Source organism: Chenopodium album, chromosome 2 (genome assembly GCF_948465745.1).
Source record: "Chenopodium album chromosome 2, dcCheAlbu1.1, whole genome shotgun sequence".
Classification (NCBI taxonomy): Eukaryota; Viridiplantae; Streptophyta; class Magnoliopsida; order Caryophyllales; family Amaranthaceae; genus Chenopodium; species Chenopodium album.
In genome coordinates this window covers 82021816-82042809 of record NC_137835.1, presented here as the reverse complement: position 1 = coordinate 82042809, position 20994 = coordinate 82021816, and the positions used below count along the sequence as shown (strand labels likewise).

The following is a 20994-nucleotide window of genomic DNA, read 5'->3' as shown; positions in this document are numbered from 1 at the left end:
GTTTGGGTAGAATTTGATTATACAATTTGATTATCTTAAATACTTATTAGAATGGTTTCAATGAATAGATTATTAACAATCAATTGTTATAATATTAATTATTGATAATTAAGATATTATTCATCAAAATTTAACATTGATATAACTATACAAGAGAAACTTTTCATTTAAAAAAAAAAAAAATAGGGGAGAGGGTGTGTTTACTCGTATATAACTAATATAAGTGATAAACAATTTTAATAATTTGAGGCTTGGTGTCAACACGCTTCCGTCATAGTCAAAGGCTCAATTTATTTGTATTTATTACACCTTGATTTTGTCTTAAATTTATCCAAACACATAAAAGGCAAGTAAAATAAAATGAGATCACAAATTTAATGAGGAAAAGAAATATCTAATATTACCATTTGAGGCAGTATAAAATGCTGCATAGATAGTAGCTAAGGAAATACATTATTCTTCATCAAACACAAAACTAAAAGTAATTAAGAAGAAAAAAAAAACATTGAGTAGTGAAATAATAATATTTGAGGATTATGGAGATAATGAGAAAGAAGGTAGGAGTAGCGATGTTGTTAATGACAGTAATTAGCATGGTAATGATGGATCAAGTGTTAATGATAGATTTTCCAAAGGATATATGTAGTGTGCCCTTGGGTGAATTCTTTGTGTATTGTGGGCCATCATTGCTCAGTCCTAGACCAACAAGCGCACAATGTTGCAACGATCTTAAAAAGGGTGATGCTAACTGCTTTTGCAAAATTCCTTCTTCTCCTTTTTTTCCTGGTGAAATTGATAAGAAACTTTTTTATGATATGTTGACCAATTGTGGCTTACCTAAGTGTACCCCTTCTCAAACTTAATGTACTCTGTAATCCTTACTAATAAAATTAGGGGAAAAAATAAACTATTTTTACATTTGGTTTAAGTTTTTTATTTTTATTATTATTATTTTTTTTATGTTATGGTTGTTTTATTTATACATGATTGAATGATTACATACATTGTAAATTTGTAACGATTGGATTGAATGGAGGGAAATTTGTTACGCCCTTGGCTTGAGGTCGGATTTTGGACAAAGGGATTGGATAACTGATGTCATCTTGTTGGTTAATTGTGTGTTTATGTCAAATAAATAACAAGTTTACTTGTTTTAAAAAAAAAGTTTAACTGGAAATTTTGTCATGTTTATTTTATAAAAAATTACTGATTTAATTTTTTTGTGAAGCATCACCTTGTACATGTAACATACCAAGTTTTAATATTGACTTCTAATTTTAATCGTTAACTACCCACATGCAAGGCGTGTGATCACCAAAATTTGAGGTTACAAATCCCGCTTTCAATCAAATAGTTTCAATGATGTTAAGATCTAATGTCGAAAAACCAAGTGATGGTGCAAGATGCGTACGAGGTCGAAACATGTAGTATAGTTTGGAACCATATAAACTCACTTCAATTCAGTTACATAGCACTACTTTGAGAAATAATTTTTAATTTATATAATTTTTAACACCAATTTGACAAATTGTTCTAATTTTATTAAAACTGTATATGAAAATAATATTTATATTCTTTAAATAATGCATCACTTAACTTGCATATTTGCCAATACATAATTTTGGTATCAATATATTTAAATAACTATGAGTAAATATTAATTAATGAAAATAGACATTTAATCTACTAATCAAACAACAATCACATAATAACATTTATATACACCGTAATAGATGATAATAAAAATTATTAAGTAATGCTCCTACTAGATTGGATTACGTTATTGGTTCTTGCCACAAGTTGATGTATATTTCTAATATGTTTCATCAAGAATTGGTGATGTGTTGTCGCCCAACATATTTTAAGGTGTTATTGAATTTTATGATAGAAGAAAGGGTTCTGATACCATGCTAGATTAATATATACAGAAGGTTGAATCTGTTATTTCATTAAAATTCTCCCTCTTTGATCAACAACGCAGATAACTTATCATATAGTAAACAAATATATCTTTGCCTACCATCATATCAATAATATTATATCATATCTTTTTTTAACATTATCCATTTCACTCATCTTAGTAACAATGTATAATTTCATACAACAAGGGTTTAAATATAAATTTCAAAATTTTTAAAATCGAGTTTCTCCCCATGTCCCTATTATTATTATTATTATTATTATTTTTTTTGTGTACACGAGAAAAGAGAAAGGAAAACATTAGAACAAGAACTAAAAAGAAAAAGAAACAAAACGAAACTAAGAAACAGAAAACAGAAGAAACAAAGTAAAAGAGAAACAAAAAAATAAAGGGAACTAGGCTGCTAAGACCAGCATCGCAAAGCAGCCTTTATTGCACTTCAAGTAGATTCGGTTGGAACCATCCTATCCCTTGTGACTCCCCTCAAATCCTCCAATAAAACGGTTCGAAGATCCTCCGGGACCGCCTCAAAGTTGACTATTTTTTCTGTAGCCGTTACTCCATAATTAGCTAACCAATCAGCAGCTCGATTAGCTTCTCTGTAGCAGTGACTAATTGTAAGCTCCCAATCTCTTTTAGCAATCAAGGTCTTACATTTACGTAACAAATGAATATAAGGAGAGTTGGCGGGGATAGGTTCCACCAACATACGAATCAATTTCCCCATGTCCCTATGATTGTATGCGTGTTTGGGCAGAATTCTATGCACTCCATTAATATATTTGAAAGATAGAATCAATTTCACGTCCAAGTTAAAAAATTATGGAGCAAGAAATTCTTACAATGATGTTACACATTAATTTTGGAGATTAAATACACCTAAACATAAAGGATAAAAAATATAATCTAAGTAGGAAGTTTTAAGAGAGATTAATGTTTTGAAACATATTTCTTATAAATACATATATATTACTAACAAAACTTGTTATAAGAGGAGAGGAGAGCCTTGCAATATATCATAATGATTGCATTTGTAATTGTGGCTGACAAAAGCGTACGACATGAGTGATTCTTAGCTTGGAAGAAAATTTTATATGGGTAACGACAATATTGTGGTATCAAGAACGATGGAAGTAGAGGGCGGCTTTGAGGGTTGTTTTGAGGGCCGGGGGACCGCCCATAGCCCAACTAAGTTGGGCCCAAAAATCAAAAGGTTAGTATATGTTAAGTAAAAGCATTGCACATACATTTTGCTTGATTAAGAGAAAATAAAAGCAAGACAAGTATTAAAGAAGGATTAGGTCTATATGTAGAAGTGAAGGTAGATAGTAAGAAAGTACGTAGTAAGTGGCTTCTCTTGTGTCTCTTCCAATGAAGTGCCTAAACTCCATATATATATAGTTGTATATGGCGGTGGACTAAGAACAATGTAGATTGACTATAAGAACGAAACCTCTAGATTACTCTAAGTGGATTTACTAGAGAAATCATTTTAGTGCATTGACATACTTAGCATTAATCTATTCTAGAAATCTAGAATGATTATGATTAATCTTGATCAAGATCAAGCATAATTTGGGTTAATTAAATATATTTGGACCACACCCTACAACAAAGCAGTCCGTCCTTATGAAAAGAGTTCGCGATGCTTTATTATGTAGGGTTTTACATCGAGAGCCTTGTTTTCCTAGGGCAACAACTAGGGATGTCAGTGGGGCGGGTCAAGTAGGAGACCCGCCCCAGGTGGGGCGGGGATGGGTCTTGGTTTGGTGGGTGGTGGGGCGGGGATGGGGATAAAAATCATACCCGCCATGGGTGATGGGGCGGGGGTGAATTTTACATTGTACTTATATGGAAAATTTGTCTGAAAGGGACTAATATATTCACTATTTTGTGTGGAATGACCTTTTATATATGTTCAAAGTTGTCTAAAAGGATCTTATAAGTTTGTTTTGTTGTTTATAAGGACCTTGACATCGGAGTCCGACGTTTAACTTAGATTCTCCGGCGTTGACCCCCCACGTGCATGTAACGTGACATTAAAAAAAATTACCCTCTCCCTTTGTTTTTTTCCCCTTTTCCTCCAACCCTAGCTTTCAAAACACTAGCAAAGTCAAACGTCGGATTCCAATGTTAAGGGGAAAAAAAGGGAGAGGATATTTTTTTTAATGCCATGTGACATACACGTGCGGGGTCAATGCCGGAGAATCAAAGTCAAATGCCGAATTCCGATATCAAGGTCCTTCCAAACAACAAAACATACTCATAAGGTCCTTTTAAACAACTTTCAGCATATAAGGTCCTTCCAGACAAAATAATGAACATATAAGTCCCTTCCAGATAAATTTTCCTACTTATATTCATGGGTATATGGAATAGATGAATTGAGTGATTTGAAATTCCGTAACGTAAATTTTCACACAATTAATCCAACACGTATACTTATATGGGGAGGATGGAGACAATATAATGACCTTAAAATTGGAAGTATTGTTGCGAGTAAAATAGTTTGAATGAAAGCACTCATTGTAAACCTCATAATTTTTCCATGGCAAAGTAAAGACAAAGACCTTGACTCAAGTAAACCTAGTTAGAGGCTGGCTGCTGCTTGGAGGTGAAGACAACATTGACTTGACCATTCAATTTTCTTATAACTAAAGGCTTCTCATACGTCCAATAGACTAATCAATTTCTTCCTTGTCCCTATAATTGATTGTCGGTATACATTTTATTCAACTAGTCTTAGACGTAAACACTATTGAATTTTCCGCCCTCTGTACGCGAAAGTACATAGAAACAACCTCCACATTGTTCCTTCTTTTCCAATTAGGATTAATTAGAAGCTAAGGGGTGATCATTTCATGTAATTAATTAACAAATTTGGATATCTAAAGGATCAAAGTAATATAGTTTAATTTCTCGCATCATCATCATAGATCCATATCTTCTTAATTGTAATAAGAGTAACCATCTAAATGTGTCCTTTGGAATAAGAGGAAACTTCCAACTTGAAGAGTCCAAATTGAATTCACGAGCCAAAGCTTAAAAAGGTGAAGACACCCTGGTTTCACTAATCAATAGAGTTTAAACTTAGAGACAGTCCTTTAATCCCAAACAATGATCATGTGCCACATCTATTTTTAACTATAGCCGATGGGGCAACCACATCCACTATCCACTATAAGCCAAACCCCCGTGAAATTTACACTTTTTAACTATGTGCTACAAGTATAAATATTGATTTTTACTATTTTTTTAATGTTAGTTGATTTTTAAAAAAAATAAAATAAAAAGTATTCCGTACAATTATATAAAATTATTTGAATGAATTTCCTATTATCCATTCGATATCCGACCATATATTTATCCACTTCTAAAGTACTTGTATTTAATTTTATATGGAGTAGGTGCTAATGAAATAATGAAATTTTATTAAGAAAATGCACTTTTGATTGGTGATACATTACTTTATATGGTCAGGCATTTGTCATAACAATTACACAATAATCCTAACTAATTAAGGTAGCAAATTACAAGAAAGCAAATTCATTAAACATATGAATGAAAACTAAAAATATAAACTAAGGATAAGTCGTGTAATGGTGAGATTATATATAGAGATTGAACAAGTTTGTGTCCTAGTTCGTTTTCATGAATTTTCAAATAAATTTGTTTAATAGATAAACGAATAAAATTGAATAATAACACTTTTGTAGTTCAATTAATATGTAGGGAAAATACTATTTAAACATAATATAAAATTGTAAGGAATATATAAGCTATACCTCAATCTCAATAGTAACTTTTTTGTGTGACTGACCACCACATCGTGTGGCAGGGGTTACTTGTAAAGGTTACTTATTCAGGAGTTACTTGTATATGTAAAGGCTACTTGTAAAGGTTACTTATTCAGGAGTTACTTGTATATGTAAAGGCTACTTGTAAAGGTTACTTATATGAGTTACTTATTCAGGAGTAATTACTTGTATATGTAACCTATTTAGGGTTACTAAGTTACTTGTAGAGGTTACTTACTCAATTGGTTAGTGTGTGTGAGAGTAACCCCTAATCGACCGAGTAACCCTTGAATAAGTAATCCTGAATAAATAACCCCTATAATTTACCCCACACCAAACGAGTAACCCCTGAATAAGTAACTTATAACCAAACGAGTAATTCCTAAATAAGTAAACCCCTACAAGTAACCCCTAGCCAAACGAGTAACCCCCTACAAGTAACACGGTTACACGGTGTGACCAGTCACATATAAAAAATTGTGTCTCAATACTTCCAATACCTTAAATTCTAAACATCTTAATCAAACAATTTCCTTGAAATACACACCTTACCAAAAGAAGTTTAGTCTTCAATAGTGTAAATTGTCATTCTACGTACTTCGTATATCCTGCCAATTTTCAGTCACGGGAGCCAACTACTGGCTAACATATATTCCCTCTTACATTTTTCTTTTGTTTTTTTTTTACTATTTTGCTGCTTTTTTCTACTGTATACTCCTATAAATACGCAAACAAATCAAGCTTATTGAGATCAACCTTGTAAAGAGAGAGTGAGTTACATTACAAGCACACCAAATAGTTGAGGTTTTGATCATGGCAATGAGAAAGGCAATAGTGTTTCTTGCAATGATGGTTGCAATTTTGGGGGCTTGCAATGCTGCCTGCAACCTAAATGTGCAGGACCTGATGACCTGCAAGTCCGCGGTGGCTACAAGCAACCCAACGAGCCCATCCCCAGCTTGCTGCAACATGGTCAAGGGTCTGAGTGCCGATGATATTCAATGTCTGTGTAACTACAAGAATAACCAGCCGAGTTTGCTACGTGCTTTAGGGGTTGACCCTCAACGCTGCACCCAGCTTCCTGCTATGTGCAACCTTTCTCCTATTAACTGCTGAGGCTTTGCTTTTTGTTTAATTTCTCTGAAGATTTATTGTTGTTGCTTAATATTTCAAGATGAGTGTGCTTGTAACCAAATTAAGCTTTTTCTTTGAATTAGTTTGGTTGATGTTTTTTTTTTCCCGTCAGTGTGGTTTGTAATGTGTACGGCTTAGGTTATTGAAGCAAATAAATGTAAACCAAATGTGGTTGCAACTTGCAAAAGTTTCTTCTTTTACATCAACCTTGGTTATCAAAATTATTGAAATTGCACAAGTTTCTCTTCATCTGTTAGGAAAGTTTTCGATTCGCGAGTACTCACAGAACTCAGTTCACTTATACGGTTATACCTGCCTTCATACCTAGCTACCTTCATACATAATCTAGCAATTAAAACCTAAAAAAAGGAAGGAAAATCCTGCAACATCATACCATCAATCACTGTTAAAGCCTATCCACCACAGAAACAAATGCATACTTGGCAGCCTATACTAGTTATATTGAAAAAATTGAACTTATAGCAATAAGACCAATGACCCCCAGTCTCAGTTTCCAGAGTTGTCACCAAGCAGCAGAGCAACACTGAAGACAACCATCTTAGTTTTGTTGCAATACCTTTGAACAAGTAGAGTTGATGATGTTAAAAATTGTTCTTTATTCCATATTAGTTCCAATACATAACAAATTGTTCTTTGACATAATAAACTCCTAAAAATTATTCACTAAAAGAGTTGTTCATCAGAACATGACAGGAAGCACAACAGGAATCCCTCATGAATTTATATTCTTCATCGTAAATAATACATCAAAAGCAAAAAGTCAAAGTCTAATATAGATTTCACTTATACAATCTGCGCTGTTCATTTCCAGCAAACCAATCAGCACGCTCATGGCAAAGCCTAAGAAACTGGACTTCGGCCAACAAGGATGAACTCTTAAAAGTTTTGGTCGTAGGCACCACTGTGCTTTTTCTTTCAGGACCTTCGTTATAATCCACAAACAACCCCCTTACCCTAGGTTGGTTGTATGAGAAAGGTGTCTCAAAAGTGGTTTATTCAGCAAGAGATTTTTCCCAAACTTCCTCAACTTAAGAACTATGGTCAATGAACTGAACATAATCCATTCAACAGCTTTTAATCTTCTTTCTCTTCCTCTCCAGAAAAGTATCTCTCTGCATCAAAGGGTTGATTCCTGAAGGGTGGTCTATGATCACCAACTGAGTTTCTCGTGTTCATTGGTGCAAAAGCTGTAGTAGGCATGCAGAACATGTCACATATAGTAATCTTAAGCATTTTTAAACCGATATATTCCATGTCTAAATTCATAAGTCAGCTTAGCACTTTATTTTCTTAAATATGCACGAGTCATGTATAATAAACCACAGGCTGATAATATATCCCCAACTCCTTGTAGCTTGTTTTCCCTTTTATTCTTAAATATACACTCTTTAGCAAGAGAAAGGGGCTAGGAGGAGTTCAAAGAAGAAACCTGAGAAGTGAATCCCAAGATATTATCCTATACTGTAAATACAAGAAACTCAAAAAATGCTACTACCTCTATTTCATGTTATTTGCATGCAGTAAATGAGTTTGCATGGACTCTTCAGAAAAATTTGTTTGTGAGTGTGAAATGGAGAGAGAAAGATAGAGATGCATGTGATGAGGGGAGAGATTGAGAAAAATAACAACTTAAATAAGTAATAAAATATTTGTTGCAAATAATATGAAACATCTATTTTTGACAAATGTTGCAAATAATATAAAAAGGGTTAGTATAAATTTAGGAAACCTAAATATGAGACTTACCTTTGTCTCTCATTCTCATCTCTCTGTCATATTCAAATTTATCCCGAATTTGGTGGACTTTCTCCCAAGTTTCAGTTTGTCTGTTCCTTGACAAACCTTGTTCCTGCATTGAAAAATGGTAACTCTGTGTTTAGTACACAAGGAGCAGGGCCAATTTGGAAATAAAACATCGAAATACATGCAGTCCAACTGTCCAAGACAGTTGAGAGATGATTAATGTTTTCTAATATTGTAAAATTAGTTTAATTACAAAATGGCACCCACAAAAGAACTTCAAGCTTCTTAATGGCCAATGCAAAAGATATATTGGTAGACTAGTCATATGCTCACAGCCTCACATACAAGAGATACAACAACTAAATTGGATTGGGTGAACCCTATACGACCACATTCAAGAAAAATGAGAATTGTTGCAATTGCACCAAACACCCTTGAAAGACTTTTGACATGTATACATATAATCACCATTACTGAATTGGTACCACACACACACACACACCAATAAGTTCATTATACAGTACAAACAATGTTCAATGTCAACAAGTTCATTATACAGTACCTGGAGTTGCCCTGCATGTGATCCACCTCTCCTACAAACAATAGACAGATAAAATTAGAGATACAGATAAACCAACTCACTAGTCACTATACTCGTGGCAGCCTGCATATATGAACCAGTAACAAAACAAGCAGTCATAGTAGACAAACCTGTAAGGTGAAAAGTCTCCATCATCTTCTTCTTCAGGAGAGTCGTAGTTTGCATGATCAGCAGCAAGCTTTTTAGAGTACCCTTCATCCCAATATAACCGTTCCCAGTTCTCTCTGAGCTCATTGTACAGTTGCATGTACTTTTTGCAGAAAGATTCTTGCTCCTTAAGAGTAAAGAAGAAGAAAAATTTAAGCCTAAATAAAGGTTAACCATAAGGCGAGCACTCTGTATAAAGAATATACACAAAAGAAGTAGAAATGTAGAATCTATTATCAATATTACCAGTCATTGTCATCAAAAAGCCTAATCAGTAGTTCTACATACATGGTGGAACTTATCAACAAGAACTTAAACACTTTCAGCCTTTCTAGTCATTCGTCCTTTGGATTATAGTAACAGCCAGACAGAAACATCCTATTAGGTCTGCCATGGCAGGCAACAGCAACAGAAGGAATTCAAGAAAACATAATCAAACCACTAGAAAAGGAAACAAAGGTTAAGCCTAGAAAACTTATAGGAAAATTTTCACTTTTGTACCCTAACGTTAATATAGTCCCACCTTGGTTCCCTGTGGTTTTAATAATTTTACTATGGTGCCATGAGCTTTTAAAATTTGTTTCACTATAGTGCCCTATGGCTTGGTGATTCCACTTTGGTGCTTAAAGTTTAAAACTTTTCTTCGCTTTGGGGTCTGAAAATATATACGGAGTATATTAATTATCATTTTGTAACAAACAATTAACTTCTCTGGTCCTATATTGTTATAAGGATTTTTTAAAAATTGTCAAATCTAATTACTAAGAAATTTCTTTAGATTATGTTTGTGGTTACTTTATCTTTGATAGGGATGACTCATTATTAAGTGATTCTCTCAAGTCTAATTTTTCCTTTTATAAATACAATTAGTTTTTAGATATCATAATGTTAATCAGGTTTAATAGGGGTAATTATACTTTGTATTACTAGTTCATCCCTTTTAAGAGTTAAATTACGTCCACTCGATGTAATAGTTAGGAGCAAAACAACTTTTCTTTAGATTTTGGGAATTAAATTATATCCACTCAATGTAACAGCAAAGGGAAAAAGAGAATTTATTTTGAAGAACTAGTAACATTATTTCTTTATTTGTTAGAATTCGAGTGAAATAATAATATGAACAAAATAAGATTTATTTTTAAATAGAGAGATATTAAGAGTTTTTTATACATGAAATACGACTAACCAAAGTTTTTTTACAAAAAGAAAAGAAAAAAAAAAAAAAAAATTCCTTGTAATGAACTTTGGAGTACGACTAAAAAAAAAGTTGATTGCCTGTTACAAAAATGATCATTAACATATACTCTTAGTGCACCTAAGTGGGAAAAAAAAAATTGTACAAACCAAAGTGGAATTACTAAACCACACAATGTTGAAATGAAGTTTAAAAGCTCATGGCACCAAGTTAAATTATTGAACCACAACACCCAAAGTGGAATTATAGTAAGCTTCATGCCACCAAAGTCGAAATTTTCCAAGCTTATATGTTTTTAACAAACCTAAGCTAGCCTCAAACAATGCTAAACATGGCTTGAACCCTTCACCCAATCATTTCTCGTGTCAAAATGAAACTTGCAATTATAATAACATCAAAATAACAACACAATATGAATCCTTCTTTTGCTAGAGCAAATAATATTAATCCATTCAAGCTTCAATCGAACCCTTGTCAGAATGAAATATTGTAATTGCGAAAGCTTACAAAACCCAAACCACATATACCCTAAGCAAGCATCCAAACAAGCTCATTAAGCTCAACTGCACTAAAAACTTAAGCAAACCTCAAAACTAATATAAAGGATATATGATCAAGCACAACAACAACCTAATTAAACTAATGTAAGTTACAAATTGAAAGGCAGAAATTTAAACATTTTTCAAAATCACAACAACCAAAAAAAATAAGCAATTGATGTCAAACCAACATTCTCCTACTAAATCTGATACAGGACACTTGTTATGCAGTTCATTAAAAAAAAGGCAGGAATAATCAGAAATGCCCTACAACCATTCCTCTTGAGAATTTTAACAAACAGTTGGTGTGCATGCCGCGATTCAATTCAAACCCCAAATAAATCAACCACCCTTTATAAACCCTAATTTACCCAATCAATTTTCAACAACAAAAACTAAAATTGATAATCAAATTAAGGAAGATAGAGAAAGAGAAACGAACAGTCTCTTTAAGAACAAGACGAGTGCGGCGCATAAACTGGTCGCGAAGCTGCTTGCGACGTCTATTGGGAAGATTATCTCTGGGAATGACGAAGCGTTCTCTTAAAGGGACGTTTTCTCCGATTTCGTGCATCTCGCCGTCGATAACCCACCACTCCGATTTGTCGTCGGTTTTTTTCATTTTAGCGGTGAAACTTTGACGACGGCGGTTCCGGTAATGGGCGGCGTCGGTGCCGGCGAATCGGAGTTGCAGAAGATATGGGCATGGGTTTTGTGTTTGGAGTCGCCTTGCTATTGACAACATTTTTTGAGTGCCAATGTTTCAATTCTAAGAGCCCAGGTTTTCAACTTGGTTAACCAATGTAGGCAATGTTGGTTATTAGTTCATTCCTCGATTCAAATGAGGTCGGGTTGTCATCTTTGGACTTAAGGAGTGAAAGTCAATTATTGTCTAGGGTCAAAATATTTGGGTCACTATTAGTCTATTAGATGTTTGAGATTGAATTCTTAGGAATTTTATTTTTTTTACTCAAAAATTCAATCTTAAATATCTAATGGAGACCAAAATAATTATGATTGAATTTCACCTAAATCATTCTGCCATTTGTAGTTCTCTCTACTCATTTGTAGTTCTCTCTACTCTCGTAGATGTATGAGTTACTTTTTTTTTTAATGAAAAAGGAGATTATATTAAATTAAAATATGATCCAAGTACTAATTTGATTCTATAGTTTAGCAAAAGATCAAGTTGATTACTCTGTCTACACCAATTCGATAAAAGCATAAGCAAAAACAATAGATTTCCTAACAAATACAATAGAAGAAGAACATTGTCAACTATTATAATCGGGTAGATTCACCACAGTACAGAAGATAGTAACATCACTAGACAACAATGTCATTAACTTCTCCTCCATAGATATCCCTAGCACAAAAAGGAGGAATATCAAATGACTTTCCTATTCCACCAATACCATATTTGTCAACATCATATTTTAGCTGGGGCAGTGAGCCACCCTTCACTTCTGTAGGATTGTAGGAATGTAGCTAAACTCAAATGTGCAACCTTTCCGTGAGCATTCCTTTCATGTATTATAGAATGGCTCGTAACTTCCTACCAAATATTCTTAAAATTTCTGGTGTTTAATGTTCCAAACAACCTTGGTATTGTGGATTATTAATTCAAAAGAAATTATCATAAGATTAACCTTAAATTGTCTTAAGCGTTCCTGACTAAAGAAATTACTCCTACTTACTAGTCTCTTGGTTTTGTAATATCTGTTAGGTTTAATATTTCTTAGAAGATGTGCCTATGCTAAAGTCATCGAGCCACGAAGTGTAAAAGAATCACAATTTGCAAATGACAAACGAAAAATTTCATTTGTAAATTGACAAATTTGAATTTTCATATACTGACTCAACAATCACAATCTAGAAACTCATGGACTCAACAACCACAAATGTACAAAGTGCATATCCACCATGAAATTTTACTAGAAAACTTCGACTTATTAGAAGATTATTTTATTTCCTTTTAAAAGTGGAGAATCATGGGTTCTCATTCCTCAACATGCACTTAATTTGGAAAATCAAGATACACTACCTTAATTTCAAAATTCTATCTATTCAGTTCAGTTCAGTTCAACTCTAATAAGTTCAGTTCAGCTCAGCTCCTAATTTCATTTCATCATAAAATATTCAGTTCAGTTTAATTTAGTTAAATTCACTTCAGTCTGTAGACCCAAGTTCAATTTTTTTTTAAAAAAAAAAAAAAAAAAAAAAATCAATTTCAAGTTGTTGCCCTCGACCTCGTAGGGTGTTACACTAAAACGCCCATTTCCCTTCCCGCGTTTGCAACTGTACAGTTACCAAAAAAAAGTTAGTGTGAGAAGAAGAAGAAACCCAGAAGCCTGAAGAACCCAGCTACCATAGCAGAGTAGGAGAGAGAAACTAAACATGTGTGGAAGATGCCGCTGCTCTATCCGCCCAGACGACGTCCCTAGAGCTTGCGATCTTCGTGATACTTCCGTTCGTCAAGTTGATGTCGACCGGTATTTCCTCCTCTCTTTTCAATTTTCAGCTTCATTTAACAAATTTATTGTATAATTTTTGTTTCTCAACTTCCTTTTGTTCATTGATTAATATTAATTTCAGTTTAAGTGCGACAAATGTACCCTCTATGGTTGAACTGGGTTGTTTTTGTTTACGTTTTTCATTTTGATTAAGGCATTTATTAGGGTTTTAATTCAAGTTTGGATTTGTAACCAATTGAAACCTTACTAGTTTCTCTAGTGATGAACTGGTTGATTCGGATGTTTGTTTGGGTGTACTAATTTACACAAATTAGGCCCCATTTTGTTCACTGGTGATGACATATTCTAAAACAAAAAAGTTTGAATAAGTTAAGATAAGTTCATACAAAATGATTGCAAACAATTTAAGTTAAGTTCAGGCAAAATAAGTTAAATTAGACAAACCCCAATTCACTAGGATATACTGCTAAGTCTACAATTGATTAAAAGAATAGCTTTGAGCGTTTGATTTTCTTTTTATGCATACTATGAGAAGGAGGAGTGTATATATATGGCTATATGCTAAGACTGAATAACCTATTTGTTTTAGGTACCGGCCTGCATATAATGTCTCACCCGGATCTTACCTGCCGGTAATTCGTCGTGAAAGTGGTGGAGATGAGGGTTACACTGCAGCTGTACATTGTATGAAGTGGGGGCTAATTCCTAGCTTCACCAAGAAGGATGAGAAACCTGATCACTACAAGATGGTACTTATTAATTCCCTTTCCTCCTTTTTCTTTGAATACATTAATGATAGTTTGTAGTAAGAGATTGAGTTGCGTGTGTTGTAAATATTCTCAGTTTAATGCAAGGTCTGAATCAATTGGGGAAAAGGCCTCATTCCGTCGACTAATTCCTAAAAACCGGTGCCTTGTTGCTGTGGAAGGGTATGAGTGTAATTTCTGGATCAATTTTTTGATTTCTTTTCATGATTGCTGCAATATTGTAAATATGGTTGTTTGATTGATTTTACATTTGGATGCTCCTGCCTTGTCGATGTGGAGTATTTTTTTTAGTAGCCGACCCCACTTATGGGATTAAGGCTTTGATTGTTTGATTTTTTTATTTTTTTTTATTTTTTTTTTTTATTTTTTTTTTTATAAATTTTTTAATTTTTTTTTATATATATAAATAAATGCAAATGTGATTTTAGCATGGTCACCAATATTGATTAATATGATTATGGGTTTCAGGTATCAGCATCCTTTTGCTGCCGGTTGTTTCTTGTATTAGGATATTGATTACTTCCTCTTGAATGTTATATATGGAGTACAGTATAATCTAATGCAACAAAAATCATTTGAAGATGCAACTTTGAGTGAATTTCTGCCTTATGATTCTCTTCATTGATTTTGCTGACTTTGTTATCTGATAAATTATGCAACTTGTTCAAGAGTCTAGCATTGCATGTTGCACTGTAGACCACCAATCCACCATTGTTGGTCCAAGGATTTTGATTTTAGCATCCTTTTCATGACATTGTAAGACAACACATGTGGTTCAGTGCTCTGTATTGATTTGTACTGCTGTATAAGCATCTTAAAAACCTTTCAGCCGAGCTTATTTCTGTTGGTTCTCAAATAGGAGAGCAACATGTAGAAATGAAAGCTTTAACTGTATTCTTGGCAACTTTGCCCATATCCTGTAGATCCGGTATGTCAATCAAGAAACTTGGAGTTGGGGTATCTTCCACATTTCCTTCCTGATTTTGTCCAATTATATGACCCCCCCCCCCTCCCCAACAAAACAACTAACTGCTAGTTCTGTGTACTTTTTTTCCCTTTTTCTTTGACATAATATTTCTCAACTGCTACTTGCCTGCTCTTTTTGTGCATTTGTTTGACTTGTGTCTTATAATTTGGTTAGGTTTTATGAATGGAAGAAAGGTCCTAAGAAGCAGCCGTATTACATTCATTTTAAGGATGGTCGCCCTCTAGTGTTTGCTGCCCTCTATGATTCCTGGAAAAATTCTGAAGGTCAGTTTCTGTTCTACTTTCTTTACAAATCGTGGAGTTCCATTTGATGGAAGGTTTACTTTATCCAGAGTTCTATTTTTGAGTTTAGATAGTCTTTGTCATACCATGATCTAAATATGTGGATTGTGCATTTGATTTATCAGTCACCACTTACCATGGTGATCTACTGATCTGTATGTGAATTATTACCCCTTACCCTGGTCAAAGAATGAAGTATATGGGCTGTTATTGTTGAGCTATTCTATGTGTTCATCTTTAAAATAATTGCAATATGTAGTGAACAGATCAGGATGTCTTGTCTTCTACAAACTCTTACATCTTTTTAATGTATCTTGCAGGAGAAATTCTCTATACATTTACCATCGTAACAACTGATTCATCATCAGATCTTAAGTGGCTGCATGGTAATCAATTTCCCCGTATTGCTTACTTGGGATGATTTTCTTTTTGTTTGATTTAAGGTTTTCTTGGGGGATTGTGGAGGTGCTATGTGGGGTGGGGGGTTGAAGAACTGAAGAGTAGAATGCCAAGAAAGTGGATTATATGTTCGTATTTAGTGACTCTCAAGCACATTGTCTAATTAATAGTTTTGCCACAAAGAATGAGAGTGCTGATAATGGTCACTTTCTACTTACTATCGCATTTGATACCTTAAGGCTGATGGCAATCGTAACAGGACTTGATTATCTGATTTATTCACCCCTGTGTTATCTATTTCATCCCCCCCCCCCCAATGATGCAGCGTGAGCTTTAGGGTGAGACAGTTGCCTATTTTATTATGCAGGAAGAGGAATCTTGTGGTTGCAAATAGATTCTCTTTCCTAATTATTACTCGTACTTTTACAGCTGGAGAAACACCCTACAATTTGTTGTTATTCTACATTATCAATTTGCCATGTTGGAAGATACACTCTCTCATTTAATCTCACATTTGTAAAACATGGAGATCATATCTTGTTTTTAATTTCTATATCTTGTTATTGCAATCTTATTGCCTATGTTGGTCGTTGTTGAGATAGATGGTTATGAAAGTTATAGGTTTGCTGGCTTGTTATGTACTTCATTTTGATGTACAGATAGGATGCCTGTTATTCTGGGAGACGAAGCCTCAACAGATTTGTGGCTGAATGGTTCTACAGATACCAAGTTCAATTCAGTGCTTAAACCATATGAAAAAGCAGATTTGGTAAGAATATTTAAAGGTTTTGCATGCAGCAAAGTTTTCACTGTAGGAGGTTGGCATTGTTTATAAAATAGTGTGAACCTTGATGATTATTTTTTCCTGTCAGACTTGGTATCCGGTGTCAATGGCAATGAACAAGGCATCATTTGATGGTCCTGAATGCATCAAAGAGGTATGGCTATTTTATGTTACTTGCATGTCATACATAATGTCTACAGTGAGCTAAAAGCATAGCAGGCATCTATGAGTATGGTGTTTTTCGTTTAATGATTTTTATTGGAGAAGGGTAGGAAAATTACGTAGGCAAAAGAAAAATTGCTGATAATATTATGCTGTGCAGATACCATTGAAATCTGAGGAGCAGTCCAACCCTATCACGAAATTTTTCTCCAAGAAAGGAACAGATGATGCTAAGGAATCAAATAAGACAATTAAGGAGTCTATGAAGAATGATGTGCAGGGTGATGTTAAAGAAGAAGCTGAGGCACAAGCAAATTTGCAACCGTCATGCTGTGGAAGGACAGTTACTGAGATAAAGTCTGATGTTACCACTCTGACTCCTGAATCTGACTCCAAGATTGAGGTGAAACGGGATTATGAAAAGTTCCTGGTTGATTCCAAGCAGAGCACTGATGAACTTGGTAAGCTACCCCAGACTCCCTTGAAGAAGAGTAAAGTTAAGGGTGGAGCTGAAAAACAGGCCACGCTGCGCTCATACTTTACTAAAAGCTAGTAGTTCTCTGCTTTTGTAGGTTTGCTTGTTAGTTGTAACTTGTTGCATATGTACATATTGTCCTGGTTGCTTGTAGAGTTGTAGGAGTCCAAGATCTCATGCTCGATGGTTTCATATTACATCTTCACACATCCACCCCTTGTTGAAGTTTAAGGATATGTCTTGTGTTAGTCACGTCTCTTTGCTTTTTTGGAACCTTGTTTGATGGTGGAATTTTAATGGATGAAAGGATGAGTTTTCTTTTGTTTGTGTTTGGCAAAAATTTGCCTTTGATATATGTCAAGGTCTGCAGGAAAACTACTTATTATTGTACGCCTGTACTAGTTTTAATTGACTTGTAGATTGAGCGATTAGCCTTCTGGAAACAGCTTGGTATTGGTCAGCGTATATCTTCTTTCTTGCGTGAAAGCGTGATAGTGTGTAATTTTGCATCTTCGGAGACCTTCAATAAAAATGGAACGATACAGAGAAGATTCTGCATCAGTAATTTTTTTTACTAATAGTGTCATTTGCATAATTGCATTACTCATATGTCATATTTACAAGCTATAATAATATTTTTTTTAACCATTTTTGCTGGTTTATTATATTTATAAATAAAAAACTTCCTCCTGTAGAAGCTTGTTGGATTCATCACAACGTTTATGTATGCAAAATGTTAACTTTTGACATATTACCCTAGTTTATTATTATTTGCAACAAAGAAATATCTTATGTTTTATAAATAATGTAATAAGAAACGAATGTAATACTACCTCTGGATCATATTATATGCAACTTTGGGGTATTATTTGTGAGATATAAAAAAATTCCAAAGTTGCATATAATACGATCCGGAGGTAGTATTTATATTTAGAAGTATATAAACATTACTCGTCAAAAAAAAAAAAAAAGTATATAAACATTAATGATTTAAGTTGTTTATTGATAAGATAAACTATAAAAATGAAATGATTACAAATGTAAAACAACAGTATTTTTTTCCTTTTGGCGCCAAAGCCAATGTTTATTTATAACGGTTTGAGCGGGAAAATAATGTTAGTAGTCTCCAAGTAAAATTGGCGGCAATAAAGACTAAAAACTGGCGCCAAAACTGATTACACTAATTCTTACTTAACCTTATCAATCAAAAATCTGCTCATTCTTCACAACTCACACCATAAGAAAAATGATCCGCCGGAAAAGTTCTTGGTCGGACTTACCATCAGAGCTTCTTTCAGCCATTGCCGGGCGCCTCAAAACACGAACCGATCTCCACAAGTTCCGAGCAGTCTGTTCGACATGGCAACGATCAGCCCCGAATTGTCTTCTCCTTCACAAAAACCTCTTATCCCCTCTTTTACCTAACAAAATCTCAACCCCCACTCCTCCCCTTCTAGACAAGAACAGATCACGTCATATGTCGTCGGAAATTCCTGGAAAATCTTTAATCATAGTACCATGCTCTGTTTTTCTCCTTCGGCCGTCTCGAAATCTGAAGGCCTCACCTTGGTTAATTACTGTTGAGGAGTTAAACCCAGGTAAATTCTACCTTAGGAAACCTCTTTCTCGGATTAACATCAAATATTTGCCTGAAAATTTCCCAAAGGTTTTGCAATTATCTGATTTGAAAGTGATTGAACTTGGGAAATTCTGTACTTTACGGTCAGCAGATAGACCTTTGGACATGTTTGAGAGCCGATGTTTAAGGAACAAAGTGGTTTTATTTGTGGATCCGAAACATAAAAACAATCCTACAATTGATAATTGTACTGCTATGGTGTATGGTAATGGAACTTTATCCGCAATTAGGCTGAACAACGACGAAGAAAAATATCTGAATACCAAAGGAAGGAATTTTGATGATATCATCAATTTCAATGGAAGGGTATATGCTATTGATCTTCGAGGAAGATTGTATCGAACGGGTTATGATCTGTTATCGATATTGGAGATTGTAGGGGAGCCAATAGGTTTGACAACTGATAAAAAGAAATGTCTGGTAGAATTGTTAGGTGAACTCTATGTTGTTGTTTATAGATGTCAGAGGTCTGGAAACCGATCACCTATCAGTTTCGAGGTGTATAGATTGCAAGAAGAGGAGGGGGAATGGGAAATGGTCGAAGATATATGTGATCGTATACTATTTGTAACGTTGGATGGCTGTTTCTTTGCCAACAAAAATTATTTTCCTGGTTGGAGAGGTAATTCGATTGTGTACTATAAAAAAACCTTCCCTCAATATACGGGTGCTACTGGTAGTTTTGATATTGGTATTTTCCATTTTGATGATGGGCGTGTAATTAATGGATATGGATGGCCTATAGCGCCTTCTCCTCGATATTCTGAGGTGTTCTGGCCACCCCCAGCGTGGCTTTTGCCGGATACTGAATCAGCCACTAAATAAGATATGCTTCTAAGTTCTAACTATTATTTCAGTGCAATCTTATATGATTGACAAGTATACTTAAAAATGGTTACTCTGTATGATTATGAGACGTAAGAAATATCACATTTACTAGTTTAGATAATCTCTGAGTATTAATACGGCAAATGTTATGAGACTCACTGATTTTAATAACATTGATGCTTAACATCTTAAACTAACAAGGAAATGCTTTTCTTTTTCGCTGTTGGTGTAACATACAAATAAATTTTAAGGATTGATAGCTCCACCCTCAAAATGTTCTTTGCTTGTCTTATCAATTAATCTAATATGTTAAAGGTGCAAGTCTTTCTAAACTGGAAATTGTATCTTGTATGTTGTTCAAAATGGTGTTTCACAGTCAAAATTTCAAGGAATAAAGGTGAGCTCTCATTTGGTCCCGATTTTGAAGAAAATATGGGATAAACACGGGAACATAATGCAAGGACATGTACTGCAAACTAATGACCAGCTAACATGGGCCTTGGAGTCACTAGCCAATGTGATCATTCTTCTTCAAAGCCATTCAGGAATGTTCTTAGATGGTTTCCAAGCTGCATACTTGAATTCAACCATGAATTATCTTCAGGGTATACGCTTTAGATTGGATTGGCTAATTCCTTTCGTACAAAAGGCCATGGCTGTACACAATGAGCAGCAGCAGGTACATTATATGCAGGGACTTGAGATGTCGAAATCCAATCTTCTTGCACAGTTGCATGATCTGGATTGTAGATTGGCTCAACAAAGAAACCTTCTAGCCGGGATGGCTGTGGCCTCAGCTCCTCTAGCTCATATAGACCTACAGAATTTGCTTGGCTGAAGGATGATGTGTAGATTTCAAGCTCACAATGTTTTGTTATGGTAAATTTTTTCAATGGTTGTTCAATTGCATTTTAATCGAATACTTGTAAAGTTTGCTTTTGACTTATACTCTCAAATATCAAGATGAATCTGATGTTACCCTAATTACAGAGAACGTTCAAAGTTAAATCACACACCTATAGTACTGTCTTTAAGATTTTCTACCTAAGCTCTAATAGTTTTCCTTGCAATTTCATTTTCAGGTACCAGAACCAGTAGC

General features: G+C 34.4%; 4 protein-coding genes across 5 annotated transcripts; 3 read left to right on the top strand and 1 right to left on the bottom strand.

Annotated features, from left to right (window-relative positions):
- Window positions 1-6531: 6531 nt before the first annotated feature.
- On the top strand, window positions 6532-6834 carry LOC145577674 (putative lipid-transfer protein DIR1). The gene has a single exon (XM_081635153.1). It carries the CDS (start codon window positions 6532-6534, stop codon window positions 6832-6834), a length of 303 nt encoding a protein of 100 aa, XP_081491279.1.
- A 620-nt stretch (window positions 6835-7454) lies between these two features.
- LOC145590030 (uncharacterized) lies at window positions 7455-11920 on the bottom strand. Its single transcript, XM_081646766.1, has 5 exons — window positions 11541-11920; window positions 9328-9491; window positions 9179-9209; window positions 8620-8722; window positions 7455-8060 (listed from the first exon to the last, which is right to left on the bottom strand). Exons 1-5 carry the CDS (start codon window positions 11841-11843, stop codon window positions 7948-7950), a joined length of 714 nt encoding a protein of 237 aa, XP_081502892.1. The 5' UTR covers window positions 11844-11920; the 3' UTR covers window positions 7455-7947.
- A 1427-nt stretch (window positions 11921-13347) lies between these two features.
- Window positions 13348-17939, top strand: LOC145590016 (uncharacterized). Of its 2 annotated transcripts, XM_081646756.1 has the most exons (9): window positions 13348-13590; window positions 14162-14321; window positions 14416-14501; window positions 15481-15590; window positions 15929-15994; window positions 16667-16776; window positions 16880-16945; window positions 17114-17414; window positions 17526-17939. In XM_081646756.1, the coding sequence occupies exons 1-9, from the start codon at window positions 13496-13498 to the stop codon at window positions 17588-17590; spliced, it is 1059 nt and encodes a 352-aa protein (XP_081502882.1). In that variant the 5' UTR covers window positions 13348-13495; the 3' UTR covers window positions 17591-17939. The 2 variants fall into 2 exon arrangements, with proteins under 2 accessions (XP_081502882.1, XP_081502873.1); XM_081646747.1 differs by having other exon boundaries at window positions 13350-13590; window positions 17114-17937.
- Window positions 17940-18518: 579 nt separating this feature from the next.
- LOC145577668 (F-box protein SKIP23-like) lies at window positions 18519-19892 on the top strand. The gene has a single exon (XM_081635145.1). The coding sequence runs from the start codon at window positions 18675-18677 to the stop codon at window positions 19890-19892; it is 1218 nt and encodes a 405-aa protein (XP_081491271.1). The 5' UTR covers window positions 18519-18674.
- The last annotated feature ends 1102 nt before the right edge of the window (window positions 19893-20994 follow it).